The sequence below is a fragment of the Hibiscus syriacus genome, unplaced genomic scaffold, assembly GCF_006381635.1.
Source record: "Hibiscus syriacus cultivar Baekdansim isolate YM2019G1 unplaced genomic scaffold, ASM638163v2 tig00110556_pilon, whole genome shotgun sequence".
NCBI classification, from domain to species: domain Eukaryota; kingdom Viridiplantae; phylum Streptophyta; class Magnoliopsida; order Malvales; family Malvaceae; genus Hibiscus; species Hibiscus syriacus.
The window spans coordinates 2,339,510-2,354,501 of record NW_024062779.1 but is presented as its reverse complement, the minus strand read 5'-3'; the positions used below and the strand labels follow the sequence as shown (position 1 = coordinate 2,354,501).

Below are 14,992 nucleotides of genomic sequence, written 5' to 3'. Positions count from 1 at the left end.
AAATTCATTGTTACTTGATATCTAACAATCTTTTCGCTACTTCTAAAAAAATACACATTCTCTTAGCTAGGCTTATTGCGTTTCAGATTGCTTTCTACTCAACCCACGAGTTTCTACGATGTTATGAAAGCTTAGTAAATGGTTCAGACTCGAATAAAATAATAAATGTTCTTAAGATTTATTAAATATATCGCTCATAAAATAGTAAAATAATAAAACTCATCAAGTGTCTTATTGACAAAAAAAAATGCTATTTTTTTTAAAAAAAATTTGGGTTCAAACTATTGTTTCTACAATAAGATTATATATTCTTAATAATTAAATAAATTTTAAATAGATAACATCTTATTATAGTATTATTTAAAAATAATAAATCATCGCACCCGCGAAGTATGGCGCGTGAATTGAAGCTCTGTACAGAGTAATTTAGCTTAGGCTAATCGCAGCAATCCACATTTACTTTGGTAGTATTGCCTTTATCTGCATCAAACAAAACATCCTCTTTCAGTCAAACACTCATGGGGACCTTCTTTTATCCTTTTCATAAATCATTTTTTTTAAAAGGAATCCCATTAAAATTTTGTCAAAATCATAAATCATCATACGCTAAACTACAATTATCAGATTTTTTTTCCGCTAATCATCCAACTGTAAAGCAATCTCACGTTGGATACAGAGCAATAAATCTACATTTACAAGAAAATACAAAAAAAAGGCATTTTTTTGGAGATAAGAATGATAAAATAAAATGAAACCCATTTCCTGATTTCTATTTCCAATTCATTTTGTTGCTGAATCCAGGGACTAAATCAAGAGAATTTGAGATACCCAGAAACTGAAACAAGAGAGAAAAAGGGGGGGGGAAGCATGCCTTCAAGGCCTTTATCTCCAGGTTCAAACCTGCCAAGACCAAGTTTCCTCAACAAGACGAGAGTTATATTCTTGGTCTTAACTATCTCTTCTTCCGCTGTTATCCTTTTTACTATAATTTACTTCCTTTACCATCTTTGGACCTCTCTTTCAAACCGAGCTAGAACCATCCCTTTTGACTCCAGTGCTCCTCTCAAGCTCCAGAGGTTTTGTTACAAGGACTTGAAGAACGCTACCGATGATTTCGATGACGCGAATATCATCGGCAAAGGTGGTTCAGGCACCGTGTTTCGTGGCATTGTCAGTGATGGTAAATTGTTTGCAATCAAAAGGCTTGACACGCTCTCTCTGCAAACCGAGAGAGAGTTCCAAAACGAGTTGCAGATTCTCGGTGGGCTAAGATCACCTTTTTTGGTTACCCTTTTGGTTATTGCGTTGAACAAAACAAGCGTTTGCTTGTTTACGAGTATATGCCTAATAAAAGCTTGCAAGAATCACTTTTTGGAGATGGTAATATGAGCATGAATTGGCAGAGAAGGTTTGATGTCATCCTCGATGTTGCTAAAGCTCTCGAGTTTCTTCACTTGGGTTGTGATCCTCCGGTGATTCATGGAGATATCAAGCCCAGCAATGTTGCTCGATTCTGACTATAGAGCAAAGATTTCAGATTTTGGGTTGTCGAGAATTAAGGTAGAAGGTTTTGGAGTGGATTTGTTCAGTCAAGAGCTATGGAAGAGCCAAGAGTTGTCTGGGACTTTGGGAGGAACTACTGGTGAACATACACCAGCTATTGGGACTCCTATGGATAGTAACAACACCGAGGTAGACTTTGCCCTTGCTTTACAAGCTTCTTCTTCTTCAAAAAATAGTAAAAAGTGTTATAATGTTAGGGCCCTGAGTTTAAGTTCTTTGAATTTAATGCAAACTTAGCCATTGATAATGACTGTAAGGGTGGGATTAATGGAAAAGGGAAGGATGTTACATGTGTGGATACTGACGGGATGATTGGAATACTAAGTTTGCCTTATGATGATGAGTTTGGTAGTATTGGTCATAGTAAGGAGCTGAATTCTAGTGCAAATTTGGGTGCTGATGAGGCGGCAGGGACGTCGGCCAGTATGAAACAATGGGGAAAGGATTGGTGGTGGAGGCAAGATGGTAGTGAATTGTGCAGTAAAGATTATGTTATGGAGTGGATTGGGAGCCAAATATGTCCATCAAATCCTGATTGGGATGATGAGAAAAAGCCAAGTCCTGAGAAAACTGAGTTGGACAATTCAATTCAGTTGGATAAGTTGGAAGATGATAGTGAATCCCAGATGCAAGGACTTGGCTTTGATGCTTTGGATAAGGGTTTCGAGAAGAAGGAACCTAAACCGAAAGGAAGGAAAAACAGGAATAAGACACACAGGAAGATGCAAGAATGGTGGAAAGATGACCATTTAGGTGAGACAAGCAAAAAGGATAGTAAGCTGAGGCAGCTTAAGATTAAGTGGAAGAAAGGGTTTAAAATGCCAAATTTTGATCTGGGAAGGCGGTTTTATTTCAGCCGGAGCAAGAAGTTCGGGGAACCGGATCAAGATGCCTGTGATGCGAATGGAGTTCAGTTTTAGAAGAGGATGGAGAAGAAAGAACAACAATTCCATTGGCAGCGACATGTGGATGGGGATCTTTTCAGTCGTGAGCTAAGCAGCACCACGAGCATGAGAGGACTTTGTGTTATGTTGCGCCGGAGTACGGTGGGTGTGGCTACCTAATGGAGAAGCTGATATTTACAGTTTTGGAGTTTTGATCCTTGTGATCGTATCTGGCAGGAGGCCATTGCATGTCCTTGCTTCACCTATGAAGCTCGAAAAAGCAAACTTAATAAGCTGTAGGCATTAGCTCAATCCGGAAACATATTAGAACTCGTTGATGAGAGATTGAAAGATGAGTACAATAAGGAGCAGGCAAGCTTGTGCATAAATCTAGCACTTAGTTGCCTGCAGAAAATGCCCGAATTGCGACCGGATATCATGGAGATTGTAAAGATCTTGAAAGGGGATATGGATCTCCCAACAGTTCCGGTCGAGTTTTCTCCGTCGCCGCCATCTAAATTATACAACAGTTCAAGGAGAAAACAAAAGGCAAATGCAGATTAGGTTTTTTTTTTTTGGTAATCCTTTTTCAGTTTTGGTTCTGCTTTTGCTTTCATGTTTGGAGTTTTGGTGACTGTTGATGAGTGTAATAGGATTTAGATGATGTTGATTGCAAAGTTGTGACTCGAAAACGTACATGGGGATGGACTGAAGGTGTGTATTATGATGATGATGTATGTAAATATGAAGTATTTCAACTTGTTTTTTTTTTCTCTACTAACACGAACCATATAATTATGATTGTGAAGGTAACTTTATGGTAATTTTCCATTCAATCTTCATTCGAACATTATGAATATAGATGACCAGCGGCAGTGGCATGCACTGTTTGGAAATTGGGAAGCATGGGGTCCTGGTTTTCTGGAAGCTATTTTATGAATTGTCCCTCTCTTCTCTGCTTTATGCAGCTTTTACTATTCAACCACGGTGCACAGTCTCCAAAAAAGCATTTTGGTGCAACACCTTTTGCTTTTTTTTCTCCACTTCATTTGAAATTTTAATTTCAATTATATGCAGTAATCTATTTTTATAGAAAAATGTTGGTAGAGTGCCCGTGTTGGTGGTGACGACACATAAAAGGAAAGAAGAAAGAGAGATTCGAACTCCGCGTTTTGCTTCCAATAATGACATAAAGTCACTCACTCCTGTCCTTGATGTTTTCGGGGCTCTATATTTGCATAGAATTAATGGTAAGTTTCTGCAACACCATGCTGTATTAATTTGTGTTGGTCCACCTTATTTAAACCTCTGGCTTTTTTCCCCCCTTAATAGATATATTTTTGATTTCACCGGAAAGATTGCTGATTTAAACTTATTTTGGCTTGCAGTTATATTACAACAAAGTCACTTTCCTAATCATGATAATGGGCTAAAGCTAAAACACTGGGGATTACAGTCAAAGAAAGCTCTCAGGGAATGGGAACAGTGAGGATCTCTATAGATCTAGTTAGGATCAAATGTAATTAAAGTTAGATTGGAGCCCCAAATATATGAAATAGATTGAGCTTTCGTTGCTTCCCAGAATATTCAATGTACTTTTTTCCCGGAATATTTCATCATAAACCTAGCATGGATTGTTGCGATTCCCACGGCCGTGGACGGACTTTCCGGAGCTCCAAGTGGTGGTAAGTTGCATGATTTTATTGGATGCTGTGGATAATCGTGTAATTGGATTCTTTTACGCCTTTTAGGAGATTTCTTCGAGGTGTTTGCGATTCCAAAAGGGAAATTGGATCACACAGTTTGTAAAATATCGAATACATTGGTGGAATAAAATTATTTGTTTGTTTTGAGGTAATTATAAAGATATATATTTAAGCCTTCCTTACATAATTTTTTAATTCTTTAGAGAGAATAACATTCTCTCTTTTTTTGAATAGTTTGTGGCTGTAACAGATTCAAAAATATTTTTTTAGGGTGGACATATATGTTAACAACATCAAATTTTTTTAATAGGGTAGACACAAATAAAATTTCACGATGGGTACAATCAGTAAAATAAGTAACTAATCGAAACATGTGGCTCTAAAGTGATCACAATATAATATTTGTTCAATTTTTTTTAAACTATTGATAATAAAATACAACTACTCGAATTCAAAAAATCAAAATCAAAGTAAATATAAAAGAGTTTTAAATCATAATCTTTTATTGAAATGGGGATAATTTAATATATTTAAAATTAAAAGGCGCGTTTGGGAATACATTAACTGCATAGTGTATGATTGGAATTGGAAATTTAGAGAGGGGCCATGGCGGTTGACTAGCAAAGAATAGGATGGTAGCTGGTAAGCGCAAGTGACCCTCTCTTCCTTCCCACCTCCTCCTCGTTTGAAAAAGAAAAAAGAGTGCAATATGACTGTCGTGGCAGATTCTTAGACCAAATCATGAAAAATAAAAATTATAGTGTTTCTTTAAATTTACTGTTTTATTGTGGTGTCGTGAGGGTGGATAAGTGTGATATCACTCGGTAATATTTCTTCACATTGATTTAATGAAAGAATAATGGGATCAAGCTGTTGTCTCAACGAAAAACAAAACACATGCTTCACGCAATGGTTAGCATTGTTTCATCACCCCTGCCACCGAGGGTACGCCTCTTGTAGCTTTCCCCCCCCCCCTAAAAATATCTTAGAAATATCTGCTTTGGCGCACTTGTTTACAACTATAACAAATATAAGGGGTCGATTAGGAAAAATAAGTAATGCATGGTGCATATGGAATTGAAATGGAGCTTGACCTATGTCAATGCAATCTATCCCTAACTTACAAGGTGAAGAGTCCAGTAAAATTTTATGAAACATTTCGACCCAGTAGTGGTTTTGATATAAATGACATCATTTTGGTTTCCAAGTCGAGGGTTTTAACTACATATTTCAAGCTGAGAATTTTAGACTTTAGAATATTTATAATTAAAAAATATTTGAAAAATCTTGGCTTCAAGGGTTGCATCAGTTGCAGGAAAGTTGGGGTGTGCTGCGAAGAAAAAACACGTTTAAACAACAGGAAGAAAATCAAATTAGCTAGAATTCAGTTTGATCACTTCATCAATCAACGAAACACCACAAGGTTCGACTGAACGATTAAAAAAGAATAAAGGCAGATCCCTTATCAAAGAAACAAGCAAAGTGAAACTCGTGCTAGATCCACCCAGATACAAGCCAAATCCAAGCTAATGGCAGAGCCAAAGCCCTTAAACCAGTCACGCCCCTAGGCAATACTAGCAGTCTAGCGGCATTGGTGCTGTTAGATGCATGACGGAGAACAGGTGAGGCGGTAGGAGAAGGGAGTGGGTGAACAACCACCGAAACCTTCATGCCATTGAAGCACTGCCCATTCCCACAAATGAAGTAGTACCTCTTTGCCTTCTTCAGAGGTATAAAATCCTTTCCACTGCTCCAGTTCCCTACTGCTCCTTCCGTTGTGCAGTTGTCATACCCGGTTTGGTTCACTTCAAACACATTGTATTGCGTCTTCTGGTACCTGAAGGCTGCAACGGAAGGCAGAGTAAATATCATAGTATCTTATATGGCATACATTTTAAACTCTTTTATCAAGTCATGTGATATTAGCTAAGGTATTCAAACTAGATCCCCCATGAACAGTCATCCCAAACTAACTGCAAATTGAAAATGCAGGTTCAAGAAAGACGGATACTTTTGCAGTAACCCCAAAACCACTGTTTAGCAGTTGATAGTACTAAGTTACCCACAATCATTAACTAGTGTTTCATTAAGGGGGAAAACAAACCCATCTTCCCTTTCCTTACTTTCTCTGGAAAGCAGAAGTGAAATTGTAGGAAACTAGAGATACAAAACAAAGTGATAGTAGTTAAAGAGAGAGAGAGTACAGATGAGGTCTCCAACATAGAAGGTGTGATTATTGGCCCAAAGGGTGTAGTTGATGCCAGGGTTCCAGCCTTTGTTAGCACCGACGATATGGTCGGTGGCGGTGACGGTGCCGAGTACCAAGAGAACCGAGCACACCCGGAGGAGCAGATTTGAGGCTGAGGTCGACATTGTTGGGGCTTGGGGGATGGAGGTTTAGCAGTTGGGTTTTGGTTAGCCAGCTTAATTTGCTTTTCTGGGAAGTGGGGAAACAAATGATTATTATCCCATACTTGAATTAGCTGGAGCTGTCCACACTGGGATTCCAAAACAGTGATAATTGGATAAGGCGGAGAACCATGGCCCCCACTTCATCCCTTGTATATAAATTTATATTTTAATTATAAATTTGTGAAAACATTCTTTATTTCTGTTAATTTATGGGATAAACTTTACAAATAGTCATTAATATTGAAGTAATAGCTAGTAAAGTTTAAAAGAAAATCTAATGTTATTTATTTATAATAAAATGATCACTCTACCGTTATTTCCGTTAAATTAATGATGTGATAATGTTAACAAAAAAATTAATATTTCATTTTCTCCCTAAACTACTTCTAAAACATCAAATAGGGTCTTTTCTGGGACATCCGATAAAATTAGAACAATACAAAGAAGAATAGCATGACCCCTACGAAGGATGGTGTGCACAATTCGATAAATGGTCCAAATTTTTAGGAGTGCGAGTGTTTGATGTAAAAAATAGTTGAGAATTATCTTTGAACATATATTACATTATATTTTTCCCAAACTAATAAAAAAATCATCAAATAGGTCCTTAAACAATAAATTTATATCTAGTTTATCCTAAAACTTTCTAATTTTTTTTCTTCCAAACACCCCATCACCTCCATTATATTTGAACCACATTCTTTACAAAACGAAAAAACACACATAAACAATTAGGAGCAATTTCCTTGGTATTTGTTTCAACCACACTTAAACAAAACATTTTTATCTAGACAATAAGTTGTCTTCTCTTTATTGCAAAAAAAAAAAATAGTGAACCATTCTATTATTTTTTTCTGTTTCATTATATATTTTAAATAACTGGTAACCACGAACCAAACATCAAATGCTAAAGAGAAAATAGAGCACACTAGTAAGTACTTTACTTGAATCCAATGCTGTAAGATATGTACAAAAACACTGAGTTTCAAAGATTGATATTGCAGCTGAAAATAGTTTCAGATCTTTAGGTTTTGTTTAAGTGAGATTGAAACAAATACCAAGGAAAGTGCTCTTGATTGTTTAAGTGTGATTTTCATTCTAGAAGGAACGTGATTCAAATATAGTGTAAGTAATTGGGTGTTTAGAAAAAGTAAAAATTACAAATTTTTTTTGTGTAAATTAGATATAAATTCATAGTTCAATAACGTATTTGATAATTTAGCAGCAATTTAAGGGCAAAATGAAACAATAACCTTTTTGTTAATGTTGTCACATCATTAATTTAACGGAGATGACAGTGGAATGACATTTTATTACAGTTGGTAACGTTAGTGATCATTTTATTACAAATCGATATCGTTAATGACCGATTTGTTACTTTCGAAACTTTAGTGGGGAAACAAAAACTTAAACATTAATGACCACTAGTGTAGGTTACTCTAATTTATATTACCATCGTTTAACATGTTTAATGATGGTGAGTATTAACATACCACTCTGTGATCTGATGGTTGCTTGTTTTGTATTTTTTTCAATTATAAGATGGAGAATATTTTAATGCTCATAAGAATAAAATAAATAAAATTAATCATCTTTATTTAACAATGGATATCCTAGTCTCAAGCCTTCACCAAAACAAAGTATTAGCCTTTTTCCTGATTCTTTCTACCTCTCTACTCTCCACCAACTCGGTGCATAGTTGTGGTGAACTGCTGATTAATTTACCTCTTTTCTCTTTTGCAGGGTTGCATTGGCACCATTGACCAGACCAACGTTCCTAAACCACATGCCATTCCCTACTATTCCCAGATAACCTCCAAAGGAGGTCTTTCGATCGCCGAGGCTACTGGAGATTCTGATACGCTCAAGGGTAGTAGAGTATATTATATGCACTCTGCATACAATGTTGAAAACTTAACATTTTCTTTGAACCTCAGAAATTAATTTCACGAAATCTTCTTTTCATTAATAAAGGTATGCCGATGGACCTGGTATATTGACAGAGGAGAAAGTTGAGGCCCGGAAGCCCATTGTTGATGCTGTTCATCCAAAGGTGGAATTTTCTTTTGTCAGTTTGGCACGTTGGAAGGGTTTAAAATAAATGTCTCACGCCTCCATTTGTTTCTCTTCTGTGACATTTCCCAAGAAAAAAAATCAGTAATGAATGGATGATTGAAAAATCAATGCCTTAATTCTTATATCGACTACTTTATTAACGATTCTAGCCAAGATATATCAAAATATAAATGTAGACAAGGGGATAAGGTTCAACCATAATTATTAATAATATATTAATTAAAATGCCATTTAACGTAAAATTTGATGTGGATAAGGTTCAACCATTCCATAAATTTGATGTCAATAAGGATGAGGCTTGACGTTGCACGGTAATGGAAGTTGGGAGTCTTTGGCACGTTGTGGACAAGTCGTGTCACTTTATTTTTCTTCTTTCGATTGAAGGTTAATTCAGACAACCCGTACAAAAGTTATCCCTAGTTATAGCAACTAATGGTAACTTTTATTTAAATAAGGGTAAACTATGCCAATAGTCACTGATGTTTGAGTAAGTATTCATTTTTACAACTAATATTTAAAAAGTCATAAATCGATCACTAACGTTATTATTTGTTACAAATTTGTCACTCGAAATTAAACGTCATTTACTGCCGTAACGGAATACTGATGTGGCATGTTAATATGATTTTTTGACATCATTTGACTCAATTAGACCGCTTCAACCGACCCTTCTTCTTCAACCATGGAAGACCAAAAATGAAAGAACAATGGAACATAGATAATACAAACCAAAAAATCCAAACTTACTAAAGAAATCAATCTTCCTCTTCCAGTCGGTTTACTTATCGAACTCATCACATAGAGTGCTTCCATAAACAATGGCTTAGAAGGATTAAATCCCATTTCCTTTGTTTCCTATACCAAATCCTTAAACTTATGTGGACATCTAAAAAAACGTTGTAGGTTGTGAACACAATGTTGAAGCAATATTACATTCAGCAACTCCATTATCCAGCAAAGTATTGATGTTGGATAAGAACATATCATGTAGGCAGTAGCCGATGAGGCGAGCACAGCGTTTTAGGGCACGGATGATCTTCTCACTGGACTTAAGCACGTTACTAAGGAAATTATAAGATGGGATTGTATTATTTTCTAAGCTTGAGAACAAAAATGTTGGGTTATGAGACAAGATATGAGCAAGTCGGGGTTTGAAACACCTTTTATAATAAAATTTCTACGAAGGTTAAATTATAAATTTATCCTTAAACTATTTTAGATTTACAAAAAAATCTATAATTAAAATTTTATATGAAGTTTAGGGGTTAAAATAAAATTTTACCCTTTCATTAAACCTTTTTTATATTTTTAGTTTTGTAAAAAAATATATATAAATTTTATGAATTTACTTTTTTTAAAGAAAATATATAAATATTTTCCAACTTGTTAAAAAAACAAATATATAATAACGACAATTTGGTCAAATATACATTCCAAAAATCTTTTATTCTTTTAACCAAACACAGTAATCTTATATTCTTACTAAACCAACCAAACACAAAATACAACATTCCCAGTAATCCTATTCCCTGGTAATATTTTATTCCCACTGATAATCTTACATTCCGTGAACCAAACGCACCCTTAGAGATTAAGAACTCAAGTCTGGGCAAAGTGGTTTTTTAAACACTTGATGTAAGCACTGCACGGCGTCCCTTGATGAGGCGAGTGATTTGGGGCTTTGAGAAGCCATGGTTTTTGAGAACAGCAAGCACAAAGACTTTTTTGGGGAATATCTGGTGGCCTTAAAGCAGATTCTGAGAAAACCCACATTTGTTTTTGAGATATGAAACTGTAAATGAATTCTCATTTGAAGAACTAGATATGTATATGAGAATTAGACTGTGATAATCCTAAAAGTTTGTGACTTTGAGTGGTTGTAACTATGTTTCTCCCATGGAGAACTGTTTTGCAGAGAAAGTTAAACATTGGGAACGTGTAATTGAGTTAAAAAGGCAAGGAATTTACCTGTTTTTGGACGAAAAAAGCAAAGATTTCTTCTTTAAAATTTGAATGGAGGCAGCTTCTGGGTTTAAAGGAAAAAACCCCAGCAGTAGCTTGGAAAAAGCAATTCTTTAGGAGTCGACTGTGTTGGTCAAATTGTGGTTTTGGTCAAATTGAAGAACAATGAACTAGAAAATGGTCAAATAAAAAGCTCTCATTTTTTGGTTTGGACTATCTCAGTTCCATCGTTTCTTCATTTTTGTTGAAGAAGGATTGGTCAAAATGGTATAATTCAACTAAATGATGTAAAAAAATCATATTAACGTATCACGTCGACATTTCGTTACGACAATAAACGACAGTTAACATCAAATGATCAATTATAACAAACGATAATATTATTAAATAATTTATGACTTTTAAATATTAATAGTAAAAACAAACACTTACTCAAATATCAGTGACTATTTCCATAGTTTACCCTTTAAATAATGAAATCTATGTCAGTGGACCATGATAAAAGTAATGGCAATTGGCCACTATGTCGTGTATTTTCTACTTAATCATTGATCTTTTCAGAATCCAAATTAATGCAAATCGTGTGATAAAAACCCAAAATTTATCACATCTCTTTTCCGAACAAGTAATGGATAAACTGAATTTATCTTGTCAAGCTTTTTTTTTCCATGAGCAAATTAATGCAATTGGAATCATTTTATATACAAAGGGGACAACCACCGGTTGTGGGTTTCTGCTAATTACAGTGGTGGTGATCAAATGTAAGGATTAATATGGGAAGAATAATCACGAATTCCAGCTCCTTCCCATCCCATCCATTCCTCCCACAAATCCCAATCTGATTCCTCCATTCCCCTCATCGCCTCATCTATTTCTTCCTCTGTTGTCGCCGTTTCCCCTCTCAATTTACTCATCATATCTGCAATTCCAACATCCCACATCGTATCAGCAACAATAATCAGACCAAAACTGGAATTATTTGCATTTTTTATGATTTGCAAAACACAATAAAAATATATTTTTTTTAAAGAAGCGATGCTATCTGATGGTAGGAAGAAGAAAAAAACATACATCATAAGCTTCATTGATCGTTTGAAACTGAACCCCGCAATTGCTTCCTCTGCAAACGTCTGGGTGGTACTGAAATTAATCCCCACCACCAGAAAAAGGAAACCAATCAGATCAACAAAATCCCACAGTAAAAAAATAAATTAGGAAATTTCCTATTAAAAAAAAAGTACCTGAAGTGCAAGTTGCCTGAAGGCCTTCTTGACCTCAGATTCAGAGGCGCCGGGTTGGACCCTGAGGGTTTTGTAAGGATCCATAACAGAAGAAGAGTAAGAACAACAAACTCTAGCTCTGTTCGCAGTCTTCTTCTTCCCCTTTTCCTTAACTTGCATCCACGAAAACAACCCTTCCCACCGATCATACCGATAGCACTCGCCATTGATCGCAACCCAAATATTCGATTCCACCTCGTGCGCAAATTCAACCTCAAGCCTTCAGTCCTCGTTTGAGAACCAAATATTAGATTATAACAAATAAGAGGGGGGAATAGAAACAATGGGCTAATAAAGGACCCAGATATTAATCTGATTGAATGATAATAATTGAGAGAGGATTGGGAGATTAGAATAATTATAGACGAAGGGCGGTTTCTGGTGGGTGACGTGTTGATGAATGGTGGTGTGTCAGAGGACGAACAGAGCGACAAATACTTATCTATTTTTTTATTATTGATTGCTTCGTCAGCTTCACAGACTGTCCTCTGTATGGCCGTAAATTATCGCTGTTTCTCGGGAAAATATTACTACAATTTACTTTATTCACCAATCATAAAATTTAGAATAATCTTCAAAGCTTCACTCCGTTTACCTCATCAATTAATTTATTGTTTCAGGTTTTGATTAAAATTTGCGTTCCCCATTTTAAAAAGGAATACAAAGTCTCTTATTTATTGTAATTTATAAAAAATTAAAAGTAATTCAAAGTCTACCAACTTCTTTAAAACATGCTTAATTCATTATTTTTCACTTAATTATGATAATTGGTAATCATATGTAAGATTCTTTGAATAAGTCCATTCTTAGAAAAACGAATCTAATAAATTCTAAAAATGGATTAACTGAATCGGTTTCAATTATAACGATTTATTCTTATCCATAATATATAATGGGTGAAAAAAATATTGCATCTTATCCAACTTTTTTTCTTGGAAAAATGCATCTTATATCAGTCAATACAAGCATTTCTATACACATTTTTATGCTTGATAATATATATATATATATATAATTACTAATCAGAAATTGTTGAGGATCTTGTGTGTACTCTTTTTACACATTGATGAGGTATATAATTGACACGTGGGCTCCTCAATCATTAGACACTTGTTTTAATTTACGTTTTATATTATTTTCATATTTCGAAAATTTGTATGAATAAATTATATTATTAATCATTATGTTTTAGTTTTCGTATTAATTTTATTAATGAATTTTAAAAATAATTAATATTATTCATAAACTTTTAGGATGAATTTCGTTGTTAATAAACTATTGAATTATTAATGATGTGATGCTTTTCTCGTATATAGTTTTATAAAATTTAAGAAAATAAGAAAAATATAAATCGATAAAATGGGTCAGTGAGGCGGGAAGGGAGGTGAATGGAGTGGATAAGAAGGAATACGTGGTAAAACGTGGGTCTCGCATGTGCTCCTTGAGAACATAAAACTCAATCGCCCTTCGATTCGCCGGCTTTCCCCGAATCAACGCTTTCACAATGCTACAACTGATTAAAGATGGCAAAGGATCGGTTAGTGTCGGCTTTTTAGTCGATAGATTAGATTTAAAAACATTAATATTTAATCTAAATTTGATCTGATTTAAAAATTGTATATTCTTCATCTGATCTGATTTGGTCTTAAAAATATATATTATCTACCGACTCCAACCCGATCCGACTCTATCCTATATAAAACAAGGATTAAATTAAAAATAATAAAAATTTTAAAGAAATTATATTATTATCCTCCTATCATGTCGGGTCGGGTCGAGATAGAGTTTTTTCACCTTCCACCTGAACCCGAGCCGACTCCATCTTTAAAAAATCAACCCTATCGGATCAGATCGAAATCCATCGTATTCGAATTAAATTGCCATATTACATCTGATTACTCTTTCTATGTTTTTTTATTTGGCCATCACCTTTTACTTTGTGGTAAATTATACTTATCACTATTTAATTATTATTTTTATTTTAATCATTGATATTTTAATTTTATTAATTAAATTATTTAATTATTAAAATAATGTCAATCAAATTAGAGTGATAATTAATAAAATTGAATAATTATATATATGATCTTCAATGTTTATATATTTTATTAATTTAACCTTGATTAAATTAAATTAAAATGGAAATGGAAATGCAAATAATAATAAGTTCAACTTCATTAGTAGGACGAAGCATAAATGCAGCTATGATTTTATATTGGTTGAAAATGACCGAGATGTTCGTTTAGACCACAATCTTAAGTTGTTCTATTAAATTGGGTCCAGACAATGACCGTGAACATAACTTCTACGTCTTTTATTTTTAAATGTGTTCCATATTGCTATGTTGATATTTTGACCAGTAAATTTAATTGAACATTAAAATTTTATTTATGTATTTCTCATATTTAGAGTGAGTTAAATGTAAATAAACCATTAAAATATATTATGTCTGTACTAAGTGGGCTTTTAGTATTATTTCCTGCAACTGATATCTAAATGAGTAATACTATAGCTTGACAAGTAAATGGATATTTACATTTATTTGTTTATCCCTTTAAAGGGAAAAATGGGTTTGAAATGAGCCGAAAGCAGTCCTATTCAGTGGCCAAAGCAAGATGCGAATGCCTTTCGATTTTATATGTTGATTCCAAAAATATCCTATTAGGCGTTTGTAATGCTCACTTTAATCCACACAAATTTATAATAAAATAACAACAAACTTACGTTAATAAAATAAATTATTACATCCAAGCAAGTGGACTTTTATTATTATTTTTTTTATACTTTCTGTTTCATAAGACCCCGATCATGTAATGGCTAATTTACTTAGACGACTATTTAAAATATTACAAGACGATGTTTACGTCTATTTTTATATCATGGAAATAAAAAACATGTATCTATACAAATATAATCACTGATTTCGTAGCTATTTCTTTTTAGATGAATAATTTCGTAGCTAAAATTTTCATTTATGTCCTACTTTCAAGTGTTTGTAAAGTATATAAAACTATGAATTAGTGCTGTTGTTTAGTTATTTATTTTATTTAACCTTTGCTGGCAGATAAGGCTATAATAATAAAAGTATGTATTCTCTCCATTTATAAAC

General features: G+C 34.1%; 1 protein-coding gene, 1 non-coding gene and 2 pseudogenes across 2 annotated transcripts; 2 read left to right on the top strand and 2 right to left on the bottom strand.

Annotated features, from left to right (window-relative positions):
* The first annotated feature begins 676 nt into the window (after nt 1–676).
* On the top strand, nt 677–3,230 carry LOC120131669 (annotated as a pseudogene).
* A 2,330-nt stretch (nt 3,231–5,560) lies between these two features.
* Nucleotides 5,561–6,589, bottom strand: LOC120131587 (mavicyanin-like). Its single transcript, XM_039148542.1, has 2 exons — nt 6,358–6,589; nt 5,561–5,997 (listed from the first exon to the last, which is right to left on the bottom strand). The coding sequence occupies exons 1-2, from the start codon at nt 6,524–6,526 to the stop codon at nt 5,648–5,650; spliced, it is 519 nt and encodes a 172-aa protein (XP_039004473.1). The 5' UTR covers nt 6,527–6,589; the 3' UTR covers nt 5,561–5,647.
* Nucleotides 6,590–6,968: 379 nt separating this feature from the next.
* LOC120131907 lies at nt 6,969–7,070 on the top strand. The gene has a single exon (XR_005516960.1). It is a non-coding gene; the product is annotated as a U6 spliceosomal RNA (small nuclear RNA).
* Nucleotides 7,071–11,236: 4,166 nt separating this feature from the next.
* Nucleotides 11,237–12,244, bottom strand: LOC120131377 (annotated as a pseudogene).
* Nucleotides 12,245–14,992: the final 2,748 nt, after the last annotated feature.

Coding starts and splice junctions, on each gene's coding strand:
- LOC120131587 (XM_039148542.1), bottom strand. CDS start 6,526: ATGTCGACCTCAGCCTCAAATCTGCTCCTCCGGGTGTGCTCGGTTCTC. Junction 5,998..6,357: donor CTATGTTGGAGACCTCATCT/GTACTCTCTCTC, acceptor CTTCCGTTGCAG/CCTTCAGGTACCAGAAGACG.